Below are 15403 nucleotides of genomic sequence, written 5' to 3'. Positions count from 1 at the left end.
TTTTTTTTTTTGTCTTTTTCAGGACTGCACCTGTGGCATATGGAGGTTCCTAGGCTAAGGGTCTAATCAGAGCTGTAGCCACCAACCTACGCCAGAGCCATAGCAACACGGGATCCAAGCTGTGTCTGACCTACACCACAGCTCTTGGCAATGCCGTATCTTTAACCCACTGAGCGAGGCTAGGGATCCAACCCACAACCTCATGGTTCCTAGTCAGATTCGTTAACCACAGAGCCACGACGGGAACTCTGTAATTTAAAATATTTGCTTATGGAAGATATTGTTTGGTAATTTACTTTTCTTGCAATTTCTAGTTTTGGTATCAAAGTAATTCTGGCCTTATAAGATATGTTCAGAAGTATTTCTTTCTCTTCACTTTTCTGTAGGAGTTTGTGTAGCATAAGCACTTAAAAATTTCTAAACCTGGGAGTTTCGAGTTGTGTTTTTGTTATTGACTTCTGCCTTAACTGCATAATTTCTAGTTTAAATACTGATTTGTTTTTGCTTGCTTATTCTTTCATAAGGAAGGTGTGTTACTATCTCCCAAATGATTGTGTATTTGTCTTATCTCTAATTCTGTCATCTTTGTCTTTTTCTTTTTTCTTTTTTTTTTGTCTTTTTAGGGCTGCACCTGCTGCATATGGAGGTTCCCAGGCTAGGGGCCAAATCGGAGTTGTAGCCACCAGCCTACGAGCCAGAGCCACAGCAATGCGGGATCCGAGCCGCATCTGCGACCTACACCACAGCTCATGGCAGTGCCCGATCGTTAACCCACTGAGCAAGGGCTGGGACTGAACCCGCAACCTCATGGTTCCTAGTCGGATTTGTTACCCCTGTGCCAAGACAGGAACTCCTCTCTTTTTACTTTCAGCTTTTCTATTAACTTAGGTTGTTAGAGGTGCTGCTCATAAGCAACATACAGTTGCATTTTATTTTCATAGCAAGTTTAACTTGAAATAGCCAATCCATTTACATTTAAAGTAATTACTCCTATGTTGGAGTTTAATTCTACCATCTTCTCATTTTTTGTCCTGCTCTGTTTCTTTTTCTCTCTTTTCTTGCCTTCTTTTGGATTGATTGATTTTTAATTTTTTTTTATTTTTTATGATTCCGTTTTCAAGGACTCATCCAGAGCTGTGCTGGGGCCTGCTCAGACTGGCTCAGGAAAGCCGATACTGCCCATCTCCTCGCAACTCCATGTTCAGTAACCTCTTGTTGGTGGCTGGACATCTGCCAGGATGGAGCATTTATACCATGGAAAGTGGCAAAAGCTTCAAATCAGGGCCTTTGTCCTACAGAGAGCTGGTCATTAAATGTTTACCAGCAATCAGTGATCAGTACTTTCTCTTCCTGGATAACAACAAGGTCTTAGGATACCTCAACCCTTTTGTTAGTCTTCTCCACAGTGATATATTTTCTTGTCATGCATTTTTTTTTGTCTTTTTCTTCTTTTTTAGGGCCGCACCTGCGGCATGTGGAGGTTCCCGGGCTAGGGGTCTAATGGGAGCTGTAGCTTCCAGCGTATGCCAGAGCTGCAGCAACTCGAAATCCAAGCCGCATCTTCGACGTACACCACAGCTTATAGCAATGCTGGATCCTTAACCCATTGAGCGAGGCCAGGGATCCAACCCGCAACCTCATGGTTCCAGGTCTGATTCATTTCTGCTGCGCCATGACGGGAACTCCTTGTCATGCATTTTAATTCTATAGTGAATATCATGTGTTTGCCATTTCCCAAAGTTTCTGTGGAATAGCTTCTATAACGTTGTTTTGACTGGTTCTAATTTATGTGCTTGTCCTCTCTTAAACTTGGTTACCGATGTTATGTCTAACATTTTATTTTAAAAATTGTGTAGGAATAATTTGAGACCTAAAATGATTTTATCTTGAGAGTCCCGTTATGGCTCAGCAGGTTACAAACTCAGCTAGTGTCCACGAGGATGTGGGTTCAGTCCCTGGCCCTGCTCAGTGGGTTAAGGATCCAGTGTTGCCGTGAGCTGACGGGCTTGGATCCCGAGTTGCTGTGGCTGTGGTGCAGGCCGGCAGCTGCAGTTCTGATTCTACCTCTAGCCTGAGAACCTCCATACAACGTGAGTACAGCACTAAAAAGCAACAGCAACAACAACAACAGCAAAAAACCCCAAAACCCCCCAGAACTTTGCCCAGGTAAAATTTTCATTTTCATCTTGCCATCTCCCCAAGGATGTCAACAATCTGGGATCACCTTTATCTAATTTTATTTTATTTTATTTTTTTGTCTTTTGTCTTTTTGCCTTTTTCTAGGGCTGCTTCCCGCTGCATATGGAGGTTCCCAGGTTAGGGGTCTAATCGGAGGTTCGGAGCTGTAGCTGCCGGCCTACACCAGAGCCACAGCAATGCGGGATCCTTTACTGAGCAAGGGTAAGGATCGAACCCTCAACCTCATGGTTCCTAGTCGGATACATTAATCACTGCGCCAGGACGGGAACTCCACCTTTATCTAATTTTAGGATTTGAGATTTTTCTGGACCATCTGACTCAAAGCTGGGCTCTAGTCCATGGGAAGAATGAATGTTCATCTTCTAATTCACCCTCCTTACTCTTTGTGTCCCAACCCAAAGCACAGGTGTGATGGTTCATTTTATTTGTCGATTCGACTGAGCCATAAGATGCCCAGATGTTTGGTTAGACATTATTATGGGTGTATCAGTGACGGAGTTTTTGCATGAGATTGACATTTAAATTGGTCTACTGGGGTTCCCATCGTAGCGCAGCGGAAATGAATCCTAGTAGGAACCATGAGGTTGCCGGTTGGATCCCTGGCCTCACTCAGTGGGTCAAGGATCCGGCATTGCTATGAGCTGTGATATAGGTTGAAGATGTGGCTCAGATGCCATGTTGCTGTGGCTCTGGCGTAGGCCAGCAGGTGTAATTCTGATTGGACCCCTAGCCTGGGAACCTGCATATGCTGAGGGTCCGGCCCTAAAAAGCAAAAAAAAAAAAGAAAGAAAAAGAAAAAGAAAAAATTGGTCTACTGAATGAAGCCGACTGTTCTCCATGATGTGGGTGAAGCCCACCTAATCAGTTGAAGACCTGAACAGAACAAAAGGCTGACCTCCCTCAAGTGAAAGGTAATTCCTCCTGCCTGACAGCCTTTAAACTGGAACATTTTGCTTTCTGCTTCTATAGCAGATTCTGGTCTTCAGACGTTAGTTGGGACATTGGCTCTGCAGGTTTTTTCTTGCCAGCCTTCGTAATCATGTAAGCCGACGCCTTATGATAAATCTCTTTACATCCATCTACTTATATATCTTTATGTCTACATGTCTATATCCTTGCTATCTGTCTGTCTACTCTTGGTTCTGTTTCTCTGGAGGCCCTAATACAACAGGTATTTACCAGGACCCTCATCCTTGGAGGGCCCTGGACTCTGTCTTTTGTCTCTGTAGTCAGGACAGGCTGTTAAAGGACTGCTCAGGATGGGAGTTCCCATTGTGGCTCAGCAGGAACGAACCCCACTAGTATCCATGAGGACGTGGGTTCAATCCTTGGCCATGCTCAGTGAGTTAAGGATCCAGCATGACCGTGAGCTGTGGTGTAGGTCACAGACCCAGCTCGGATCCCACATTGCTGTGGCTGTGGCGTAGGTTGGCACCTCTAGCTCTGATTCCACCCGTAGCCTGGGAACTTCCGTATGCTGTGGGTGCAGCCCTAAAAAAGACCAATAAAAATAAAAATAAATACTGCTTAGACTCTTAGCCAGTTGTTTTGGAGTCAGTGAATAGCCCTTGGGTAAAGCAGTCCTAAAATGGTGAGGTCACTAGTATTCTCTGGGATACTGATCTGATATGCACTACCTTAGTTCTCACTTAACTTTGCATAGATGTTCTGAACATTTTGTCCACTTTTCTAGTTTCATTAATGGGAGAGTTGTCTGTCACCCTTGTCCTCCATTGCCAGAATCATTTGGTAAATAACTATTTTTAAAAATTACCCTATTTGTCTATTTTATTTTGCTAAATCCTATTGCAATAATGATACATCTTTAACATTGTTTTTGTTTTTTGTCTTCTTAGGGCCGCACACACAGCATGTGGAGTTTTCCAGGCTAGGGGTTGAACCAGAGGTGTAGCCGCTGGCCTATACCACAGCTCACGGCAACACCGGATCCTTAACCCACTGAGCAAGGCCAGGGATCAAACCTGCATCCTTGTGGATACTAGTTGGGTTTGTTAAACACTGAGTCACAATGGGAACTCCAGGAAATACTTAATTTTCAGCAAGATAAAATACAGGGCACACATATACAGCTCACAGATGTAGTCACTGTGGGTTCGTTAAGTGTTAAATAATTAGGTAATTACTGTTTAAAATCTTTTTTTTTTTTTTTTTTTTGGTCTTTCTGCTATTTCTTGGGCCGCTCCTGCGGCATATGGAGGTTCCCAGGCTAGGGGTCCAATCGGAGCTGTAGCCGCCTGTAGCCACAGCAACGCAGGATCCGAGCCGCATCTGCAACCTACACCACAGCTCACGGCAACGCCGGATCGTTAACCCACTGAGCAAGGGCAGGGACCGAACCGGCAACCTCATGGTTCCTAGTCGGATTCGTTAACCACTGCGCCACGACGGGAACTCCCACTGTTTAAAATCTTTATGTTGTGCAAAAGTGTTTGGAGAATGGATTTTTAGTTTTTAAGAGGGTTTTAGTGAGATTGAGAGAAATTGCTTGGAATTTTGGACAGGTGGTGAATACCTTATTTTCTCATTTAAAATATTGTAACGTAGGCCCCTTTTGGATTGCTTTTTCTCATTTGTGTTTGTATCTATTGTAGATTTTTGGTGTGCGGTTACCGTGAGGTTTTGCTGTAGCAGTCTATATATACACAAGATTGTTTTAACTTGCTGGTCTCTGAATTTCAAATGCCTTTCCAATATCCTGCATTCATACTCTCCTCCTCACGATTGCTGTTTTGCTATCATATTTGTGTGGATGACTTCCTGCCTTTACTGTATGTTTGCCTTTACCAGTCTTCTCATTTGTAATTTTCTTTTCTTTTTTCTTTTTTTTCTTTGTCTTTTGTCTTTTTAGGGCCATACCTATGGCATGTGGAGGTTCCCAGGCTAGGGGTCCAATTGGAGATGTATGGCCGGCCTACACCACAGCCATAGCAATGCGGGATCTGAGCTGCGTCTGGAACCTGTACCACAGCTCATGGCAATGCTGGGCAAAGCCAGGGATTGAACCTATGTCATCACTGATACTAGTCAGTTTTGTTAACCACTGAGCCACAACAGGAACTCCCTCATTTGGTAATTTTCTTGTTTCTAGTTGTGGCCTTTTCTGCCTAAAGAAGTCCCTTTAGCATTTGTTGTCAAGCCAGTTTGGTGGTACTGAATTCTCTTAGCTTTTGCTTGTCCGTAAAGCTTGTGATTTCTCCACCACATCTGAACAAGAGCCTTGCTGAGTAGAGTATTCTGTCTTGATTGTAGGTTTTTACCTTTTATCACTTTAAATATATGGTGCTATAGGCTCCTTTGATTTTAGATCTTGTTTTCAGGAATGGATTAACACGGAATAACTGTAGTTGTATTGTCGCATATGGCGTATCTCTGATTTTGTGCTTGTATCACATGTATGTGAGCTATTGAACCTGCAACCTCATGGTTCCCAGTCGGATTCGTTAACCACTGAGCCACAACAGGAACTCCTGGACTTTTTTTTTTTTTACATAACAATTTTAATTTTTTTTCCATGATAGCTGGTTTACAGTGTTCCATCAATTTTCTACTGTACAGCAACATGACCCAGTTACGCATACGTGTATACATTCTCTTTTCTTACATTATCCTGCTCCATCATGAGTGACCAGACATAGTTCCCAGGGCCACACAGCAGACAATCTTGTTTCTTGACCCCAGAGCCAGTCCAAGATCATTTGTTGCATGTAGTCGTCATGTTTCTTTAATCTAATCTGAAGCTGTTTCTCAGCCTTTGTGTGTGTGTGTGTGCTTTTCACAACACCGACGGTCTTAAAGAGCCCACATCAGTTATTTTGCTGGAGGTCCGTCCGTTGGGGTGGACACCATTTAATTGAGTTACCCAAGTTAATATTATAGACAGCTGCACAGAAGGGCATTGTGTGTCTTCAGGTGTTGGTGGGCCACACATACAGTGACATACAGTGTGTGTCTGCTGCGGGTGGCACACACCTTTACTCAAGCAGTATTCCTGCCAAAAACGTGGAACCTGGATGGAATCACGGCAGACCTCCCTTACCTTCCAGCTAAGTCCACACTCCTTAACAGGTCATCAGGGTCTCTCATGCTCTGTCTGCTTCGTCCTTCACCATGTCCTCTGTGTGATAGACACTCTGCTTATCCACATAGCTCCTTTCCTTGGATTTCCCAGGTGGCTCTTGGGGACCCTGGGCCCTTTCCTAGTCCAGGGAAGGAGCCACAGTTGGTCCATGTCTTCAGTGGCACTTCCATTGCTGCTTGCAGCTAATTGGTTTAGGGATGGGTGTGTGACCATTTCTGCTAATCAGGACTCGAGAAAGTCTCCCGGGGAGCTTCTGGGAAAAAAATACGCTCCCTGATGAAAAGGGAATGTGGTTTCCTTTTCCGTGGAACCCTGTTTTGAACGTGGTAGTGGGAAGATGTGAGGGTTAGAACTGTGGCAACTGTCTTGATAGACCTAAGGGCAGAGCAGTGTGGGAGGTTGGAGACTGGGGTCCTTCATGTTGCACTGATTCTGAAACCTGTAGAGGTTTCGGGGTGGAGGTTGGTGTGTAAGATCATTAAATGTCTCCGTTGCTTGCGCTGCTGTTGGCTCATGTGCTGCCCACCTGCCACCGAGCACACTCTTGGTGGGTCCTCCCCGTGCCCACCTTCCACTGCCACATGCTCTCTCTCCCCTTTGTGCCTGACGCCTCCTCACCCTCAGGCTTCAGCAAAGACACAATTTCCCTCTTTACTCTCCAGGACTCTCCTGTTGCACCCTGTTCTTACTCCCACAGTAACCTTCCTAATTGCTAAATCGAATTCTCTTCATACAGTTCCCCCTTGGTCTAAGTGTCTGGTTGCTGTTTTTCTGACTTCATTTAAAAGGTGTTATTTTAAATGTCTGTAGAGAAAAGTGCTATGGAATCCCTGCTCCAAAGCCCCCGAATACATTTTTCCTTGCCTAAGCCATGCTTCAGGGTTCAGCGGGAAGAACAGTTCCTTACAATAGCCAGCAAGTTCCCTTCCAGCCTTGTGATTTTACCATAAACCAAGGTTCACAACATATCTCCAGTCTCAGTTCCTGGTAGCTTGTGGGCGGAAGGAAGGGTCAGGGGTCTTTGTGATTTTCTGGAAACACCCAAAGTTGTGCTCTATGGAGATGACCTAGAACCTGCTGGGTTCCCTACAAGGACCCAGGATGGGTTCACATGTGAGAGGAGGAGGATGATAATCTGTGTTTTAAAATGTACCTGCGGGGAGTTCCCGTCGTGGCGCAGTGGTTAACAAATCCGACTAGGAACCATGAGGTTGCGGGTTCGGTCCCTGCCCTTGCTCAGTGGGTTAACGATCCGGCGTTGCTGTGAGCTGTGGTGTAGGTTGCAGACACGGCTTGGATCCTGCATTGCTGTGGCTCTGGCGTAGGCGGGTGGCTACGGCTCCGATTAGACCCCTAGCCTGGGAATCTCCATATGCCGCAGGAGCGGCCTAGGAAATAGCAAAAAGACAAAAAAAAAAAATAATAAAAATAAAAAAAATAAAATGTACCTGTGGGAGTGCCCACTGTGGTGCAGTGGAATTGAAACTGACTAGTATTCATGAGGATGTGGGTTCAGTCCCTGGCCTCGCTCCGTGGGTTGGGGATCTGGCGTTGCCACGAGCTGTGATGTAGGCCACAGCCGAAGCTTGGATCCCGTGTGGCTGTGGCTGTGGCTGTGGCGTAGGCCGGCAGCTGTAGCTCCATTTAACTCCTAGCCTGGGAACTTCCAGGGTGCAGCCCTAAACAAGAAAAAAAAAATGTACCTGGGATTTGTTTTAATCAGATGTGGGAAGACATAGAAATGACTGTCAAGAAGGAAGAAATTTTTATGCTCACAGACCCGGTATTGCAGGCCCCTCAGGGCCACGTGGGGAAGCACCAGGGTCGGTCAGGAGGCAGGTGGAGCAAGGGGAAAGCATGGGCGTGAGGCTTCATGGTGGTTTCCCTGGGAAGGCATGGGCGAGGCAGGGTAAGCAGGTTTGGAATAGGCTGGTTTGAATGGTTTCGGGATGCTCTAGGGCACAGAGGCTGTCCCTGGCTCTTTGGCACCTGGTCCTGGGATGCCTAGGGCTGGGGGAATATTGCCTCCTAGCGTGTAACATTGGGTGGAAGAGGTGGTTTGGAGCATGGGCCCTGGGTCAGTTGGTCTGTGTATGAAAGCTGTTTCCTATCCCCCAGAGTTGCCTACTCCTGGGAGAGGCAGTGTCTTCTCAGTCAGGGAGGCCCTCGATGTCAGAGCATCAAGAATGCAGAAAATAAGAAAATAGGCTTAATACCATCCGTGATACAAAATTTCGCAGCCTTGAAAGATATCCCAGAACATTTGGCAAAATCATTTAAATAGTCTTTGCTCCTTTTACTCTGCAGAACATGGTGCCCTGATTAATCATCATGGGTACCAATTAATGTTATTTGCAAGACTGTATATATTATACCCTGTTCAGCCTTTAAGCCGTCCTGGAATTATATATTCTTAAGCACAAACAGCACATGTGGCTAAATGAGGTCCATTTCCTTATACATACTGGGTGAGAAGCCTCACCTCATCTCCTGCTACAAAGAATCATCTCTGTCTCTGCCATCAACTGAATGGTCTTGGGCAAGTCACTGAGCCTGTCCACATCTGTCCCCAGCCTCCCCAGCAAAGTGAGGAGCTACTCTGGGATTTTCTGGGCGTGGGGAGACCACAGGTGGACTGTCCGCCAAGAACCAATGATGAGGTCTTAAAACCTCATGGCATGCCCCACGCATTTCTCCAGCAAGAAGCTTGCTGCTGGCAGCTGCTAGACAGACAGGCCCAGCAGAGCCTTCCCCAGCCCCAAGGTCAAGTGTCGAAGTCCTCCGGAATGCTAGAAGAGACTTGGTGAGTGTCTCAGCGCCATGCCTAATGGGCTCCGTGCCATGTCATCTTGTGTAAGGGTCACATTCCAATGAAGCAGATGCCGTGCTCGCTTCGGCAGCACGTATACCAATGAAGCAGATGCCGTTCTTACTCCTCATGTAATAGCTGAGAAAACAGGAGGTGAGGTGGGTTACGTTGCCCCAGGTCACACTGCTGGAAAAGTGGAACCTGTGTCTGTCTGAATCCCTGGTATAAGAGTTCACCTCATTTTATGTAATTACGGAGGTGAAGGCTAGCTCAAAATAAGGGCAAAATAGGGGATGTATTCCGACTCAGTACTGGGTGGGACTTTTGAACCACGATGGTCGGTTGGAGCTGCGATGGGCGGTCTTATTTTCCGCTGGAAGGGTTCAGGCACAAGTTGGATCACCGCTCTTTTCAGGGATGTTATGGAAGGGAATCTCAAACTGGCAGCAAACTGGGCCAGACACCCTTTGAGCCCTAAAATGCTAATATCATTCTAAGATTGTGTGGTTGGGCATCTCCTAGGACGTTCACATACAGCAGTTGGAGACCCCCCCCCCCCACCCCAGGGCAGCGTCTCCACCCTGGGTCCCTTTGCACAGAAGGAACCAAACGTGGTTCTCTTCTGGAGCTGCCCACAGAGCTCCACGTTTCCAACCGTCACGAGAGTGACTGGGCCCGTGTGAGATGGTGGGGACCCATCAACACAATATTAATTCTCCTTGCTCCAGCAGCCCTAACAATGGGTTCTGTCTGCCAGTGAACTTGGGGAGAGGTCAGGGTGCTGACATTCAAAGGGAAGATCCCACGTCCAGGGAGCTGGGGATGGGTACGTTCTGAGAGCTGCCGCCTCCGGCCCTGCACCCCAAAGACTAGGACAGTCAGGGAGTGTCAGAAGGTGACAAAAGTCCTGGCACCCTTGGGAAGGTTGAAGGACCCAGGAAGAGAAGAGTCACTTGGAGGACTGTCTTCCTTTCAGGTTGTCCTGCAGGATCCTGGGTGTCAGCACTGGGGTTGGCAAGTGGATTCCACCAGGGGGCAGGGCGCAGCCTGCGTTGAGGAAGAGCTCCCTGCGGTGTCAGGAAGGCCTCCGCTGGGAGGCGTTCACCCCACACGCCTTTGGGGTGCTCCCCCTTCAGGCCCGGCACACTCTTACTGCTCAGGAAGCAGTGGTGAATACCGCGCAGAACTGCCTGCTCTCAGGGGGCTGACCTGCCTGAGTCTGAGCATCCTGGGTGATGCTGAGGTGGAGCTGGGGGCCTTCGGGTCGTTCAGGACTTTCTGTAACTTTCTCAGCTTTGCAAACCGATTTTGTCTTCCTGTCTCCAGTACACCCTTTCATAGCTTGCATAGTTTTCATGGTTTCACAGACACAAGGCTGTGAATTAGGACACAGAGATACAACAGGACTCTGATACTCTAAAAATTGCTTTGGGATTCAGAAGTTTTGGGAAAAAATTCTTCACTTAAAAACAACTCCAGGGAGTTCCTGTCGTGGTGCAATGGAAATGAACCTGACTAGGAATCGTGAGGTTGTGGGTTTGATCCCTGGCCTTGCTCAAAGGGTGTCTGGCATTGCTGTGAGCTGTGGTGTACAGATTTGATCTCTAGTCTGGGAATCTCCATTTGCCGCAGGCGCGGCCCTAAAAAAAGCCAAAAAGCCCCAAAACAAAACAAAACAAAACAAAACCCAACTCCAGTCGGTCTATTTTTCATGTTTCTTTTATTTAAGATGCAAGGCGTTAGAACGATCCCACACGAGGACTCATTTCTAGAGAACCGCCAGGTCCCACAGACATTACATATTCCGTCCTTGACATGAACATGGAGCATCTCAACTAAATCAGACCCACCGTTACTGTTATCCATGTGCCGGCCAGCTCGATGCCGCCTCCGAGAAGCCACGCTGATTCTCATTCCTCTAATGACTGGGTATCTAAACCCCAAGCCCTTCTCCCCCCACAGCTCTCTATTCTTTTGCTCCTGTCTCTTTCCGGCTTGCACTTTCCTTTGTGTAGTCACCATTCTCAGGATAGACCCAGTTTTCTGTTTTCATGTGTGTTTCCTCTCAGGGGTCTGCTGTTGAGGTCTGTATCAACAGAAGAAAAAGAGGGTAAGAAGATCCTTGTGGGCCAGAGCTGGGTGCTCTGACATCTTTGCCCTGCTTCTTGCTAGAAGGACAACGCCCTGAGGGGCCTGGGCTGCTTTCTTCCTTGTAACAGACACCGTTGGGTCGTACCTGGCTCATTCTGTGCGGGGGTGGAAGGGTTTAGGGATGCTTCTCGGAGCCCGGCCTGCTCAGGTGGGCCTGAGCTCTCCCTGGGCCATCGAGGGGGCTGTGCGACCATGAGCACCCCTGCACTTCCTCGCGTTCGTTTTCCTCGCTTGCCAAATGGAGCTGTTTGTATATACCTCACAGGATAAACAAGCGTGGACAGCTTTTACCCTGTGCCTGGCTCTGGTAAAAGTAGGAGAAACCACTATTCCCTGGCTCCTGTTCTGTCAGGGGAGATTTCTGCTACAGCACTGGCTCTCAAACTTGACCACACTTCCAAATCACCTGGAGGGGTGGCTCATCCACAGATGCAGGCCCCACCTCCAGAGCTTCTGATTCAGCAGGTCTGGAGTGAAGCCCAAGAATTTCCGTTTCTAGCAGCTCTCTGGGTGATGCTGGCGTTGCTGCTGGTCCAAAGGACCACGTTTTGGGAACCGCAGCTCTAGAATAATGGTCTCTGCTCCTCAGCTTTCCTGTGCTCCTCTATGGGAAGAGGAGTGGTTTGTCCTGCGCTTGGAACATGGAAACAGGAAGGCGGGGATAAACCCCCTCTGGGCTCCCCCATTTGATCCACCTGCAGGGCTGAGTTCTGAGCACCCTTCCCCTTGGAGGGAGCAAGGCCATGGTTGTTCAGTTCTGCAGGTACCTTTAATTCTGTGGTGGAGTACAAGGATGCCCAGAGTGGCCACCCAGTCAGTTCTCACCCTAACACCGCATCATAAGAAAACTAGCATTTTGACTGTTCTATATTTGTCTCCTCAACTGGTTCTGAATTAAGGAAAATAAGAAAGGACTATTTAAAATTACTCCCCCAATACCACCTGCACTCAGTGCTCAAGAAATCATGGCTGGAGTTCCCGTCGTGGCGCAGTGGTTAACGAATCCGACTAGGAACCATGAGGTTGCAGGTTCGATCCCTGGCCTTGCTCAGTGGGTTAAGGATCCGGCGTTGCCATGAGCTGTGGTGTAGGTCGCAGACGCGGCTCGGGTCCCGCGTTGCTGTGGCTGTGGTGTAGGTCAGTGGCTACAGCTCTGATTAGACCCCTAGCCTGGGAACCTCCACATGCCACAGGAGCGGCCCTAAAAAAGGCAAAAAGACCAAAAAAAAGAAAGAAATCATGGCTGCGATGATGATTTCCTTCATGTTAGAAACCTGAATTCCACCGGTATTGATGAAATCCTCAGGAATGATATTGTGGGGGACGTGGAAGATGAATCACACCACCTAGAAGCTTGCAGATGTCCCCACGGTTCTGCAGTGAAAGCAAGCATGTGCCAAGCAATCTCTGCCAGGCCTGGTGCCAGGGGGCATCAGACATGGAACCTGCCTCCAAAGAGCTTCTGCTCAGATGAGGGAGCATCGTGAGCACCACACCCCAGCTCTCCGGGAATCCAGGGAGGGAGTGTTGCAGCTGAGGCGACGGGAAGCTTTGGGGTTCCTGTTGCACGAGGTCAGGGCACGGCAGACAGGAAGGCAGGACGTGGAGGCATTAGAAGCAGCAAAACCAGGGCAGGGAAGGTGGCCTTGGGGCGTGGAGCCCACACCTACCATCAGTGGTCCGGGACACGCGGCACCTCACTCCTCGGAAAGGGTTTTGGAGGAGCCTGTCTTGGACACCCGGGTGATCTCCACGGAGGTGATGCCTTTGCCGGCCACGCGGTGTCTGGTGCACAGCTTGCTCAGGGCGGTCTCCGCCATGCCGGCGCGCTCCTCGGCGTCATCCAGCTCGTGCACCGTCTTCCTGAAGCGAGCCAAGGTCTGGTTGGCCTGCTCCTCCTGTGACAAAAGAAAGGGGGAACATGGGCTGTGAGCCTGGCTTGTTCTGGCTGAGGGTGCGTTGTCTTGGGTTCTACTCGGGCTTCTCAAGAATCCAGCTGTTCTACAAGCCTTGTAACAAAACACAGCAGTCCCGGCCGAGGCGTCCTCCAGATCAGCTCGGGCATCCTCCTTCCGCGAGCGCTCCTAGCTGATTGGTTTTGGCTTTGATGATCATATTTTTATTTTAAGGTGTGGATTTGGTGCGTTCTCTAGCCACCTCACACATTTCCCATCCCCTCGTCTTCCTGATGGAGTGTCCTGGTGTTGTTTTGATGAGAACTCTATTTCCTGTAAGCCTGGCCTTGATCGAGCCTTTTGGGAAGCGTGTTGGGTGTGTGGGTGGCTGATAGATTCAACGTGGTGGGTCTAGAACCAGCAGCAAATGACAGCAGAATCCAATCTTTGTGTCCTCCTGGGTGGGGATGCTGGGGGTGGTGCATGGATGTGGGGTCTAGCGCTGAGACCTGAAGCTGCCATTTGCTAACCCTTAGGCTTTGACTGCAGTCACATAAATCCCCTCCTCTGGCCTGTTAGCTCACCTGTCAGCCTTCCTCCTTGTGTTGGGAGAATCGCATAAGGGAAGGACCTGATGTTTAACCATCTGACCCAGAGGGAGAGGACACAGAGGCCAGTGAGAGCAGGACGAAGGCAGCTGAGACCCTCCCTGGCTTTAGATCCCCCCTGCAGCGGGCACACAATCAGTACGGCATTCTCAGGGGCTACCTTCATTTTTTACACGTTCCCATCTCCAGTGTGTCGTGTCCAGTCCACCTCCCTCTGATGGCAAAGTGCCATGGACCCGAAGCTCACGGGAACTGTCTTTTGGCCAAGACTTGGTTCCTTTGCTGTGGTTCATTCTCACCAAGGAGACCTGGGCTGGGGAGGGAGACAGAATCGGGCTGCACGACAAGCACCCACCGCCTCTTCGATCTGCCGCTTGTACACCTTCAGCTTGTCCTGCAGCTTCTCAACCAGCTCCTGCATGCGCTGGTTGGTCTTGTGGTCCTCCGTCTGGAAGACCAGCTCTTTGAGGCGCCGCTCATTCTTCCGCAGCGTCTTGACTGTTTCCACGTGCTGCTTCTGCTCGCCGTCCAGCTCTGTCTCCAGTTCCTTGATCTGAGGGAGGAGGCGAGCCATGTTGCGGGGCGAACACAGGTTTTGAACTTTGGGGCTCAGGGGCCTTGGGCAGGGGTCTCATGGCTGCAGTGAGACTCAGAGGTGAGCCCTGCCCAGGAGGGGATGGTGGGCGCTGCCTTCCACGGGCTGGGCTTGCGGGAGGGTCACTTCCCCTGAGCCTCACGTTTCCTCCTCTGGGAAATGGGGGTGGGGTGGGGGTTGGACAAGGTGACTGGACCCCCTGGGCCCTTCCAGCTCTGACACCTCATGAGGTAAAGACGGAGGACTGTGTTACGTAAGTAATGAGAGAGAAATAACATCGGAAACAGGGACTGGGAACAGAGTCCAGAGACACAGGACGAATATTGGGAATCACTCTGCTTGGGGGCTATGGACAGTCTGGGGGGAAGGTGACAGGGACAGGAGACCTTTGTATAAACAAATTGGAGCCCTAATTCCTTATCAAACACTGGGCACTGTTCTTGAGAAAAAAAATACCCCTCCTCTCTCTGCCCGTTCCCTCTCCTGGTTCAGCTGGCTGCTGCCCTCACCCTGGCTTCCAGCTTCATGATCGTGCGTTTCCCTCCCTTCAGAGCCAGCTGCTCGGCCTCCTCCATCTTGGCCTGCAGGCCTTTGATGGTGACCTCGTAGTTCTTCTTGATCTTCTCCAGGTGCATGCAGTGGTCCTGCTCCTGCGAGAGTTCCTCCGCCCTGCGGGTGGCCTGTGGGAGGGACGGGGCGAGCTGGAGCGGGGCTCCCATCCAGGCTCCCCCGTCTTTGAGAGACAGGGACCTGGTCTCCCGGCCTCTGGGACACCAGGTGGGGGACAAGAGGATCCTGGCTGATATGCTGCTGGGGTTTGGTGGAGGGACTGGCCCACGCTCCCATGTGCCTGAGTGACATGCACTCAGAACCAGGCCTCCCAGGACACTGCCGAGGGCCAGGCACAGAGGGCAGGAAAAGCATACATCTGCAGCCGGAGGTTCGAGGTCACCCCACTTGGTCTTGCATTCCTTCTAGACATTCATGGAGGGTCCGCAGTGTGCCTGGTACCAGTCTGTGCTCTTGGGACACAGCACCAAATAAGAG

At 49.4% G+C, this 15403-nt stretch overlaps 1 protein-coding gene across 1 annotated transcript; it reads right to left on the bottom strand.

Moving 5' to 3' along the window:
* Positions 1 to 13945: 13945 nt before the first annotated feature.
* Positions 13946 to 15075, bottom strand: LOC125126922 (putative uncharacterized protein MYH16). Its single transcript, XM_047779260.1, has 2 exons — positions 14866 to 15075; positions 13946 to 14314 (listed from the first exon to the last, which is right to left on the bottom strand). Exons 1-2 carry the CDS (start codon positions 15073 to 15075, stop codon positions 14057 to 14059), a joined length of 468 nt encoding a protein of 155 aa, XP_047635216.1. The 3' UTR covers positions 13946 to 14056.
* Between the last annotated feature and the right edge of the window lie 328 nt (positions 15076 to 15403).

Source organism: Phacochoerus africanus, chromosome 5 (assembly GCF_016906955.1).
Source record: "Phacochoerus africanus isolate WHEZ1 chromosome 5, ROS_Pafr_v1, whole genome shotgun sequence".
Taxonomy (NCBI): Eukaryota; Metazoa; Chordata; class Mammalia; order Artiodactyla; family Suidae; genus Phacochoerus; species Phacochoerus africanus.
The sequence above is the reverse complement of the archived record's forward strand: the minus strand, read 5'-3'. Positions and strand labels throughout refer to the sequence as shown.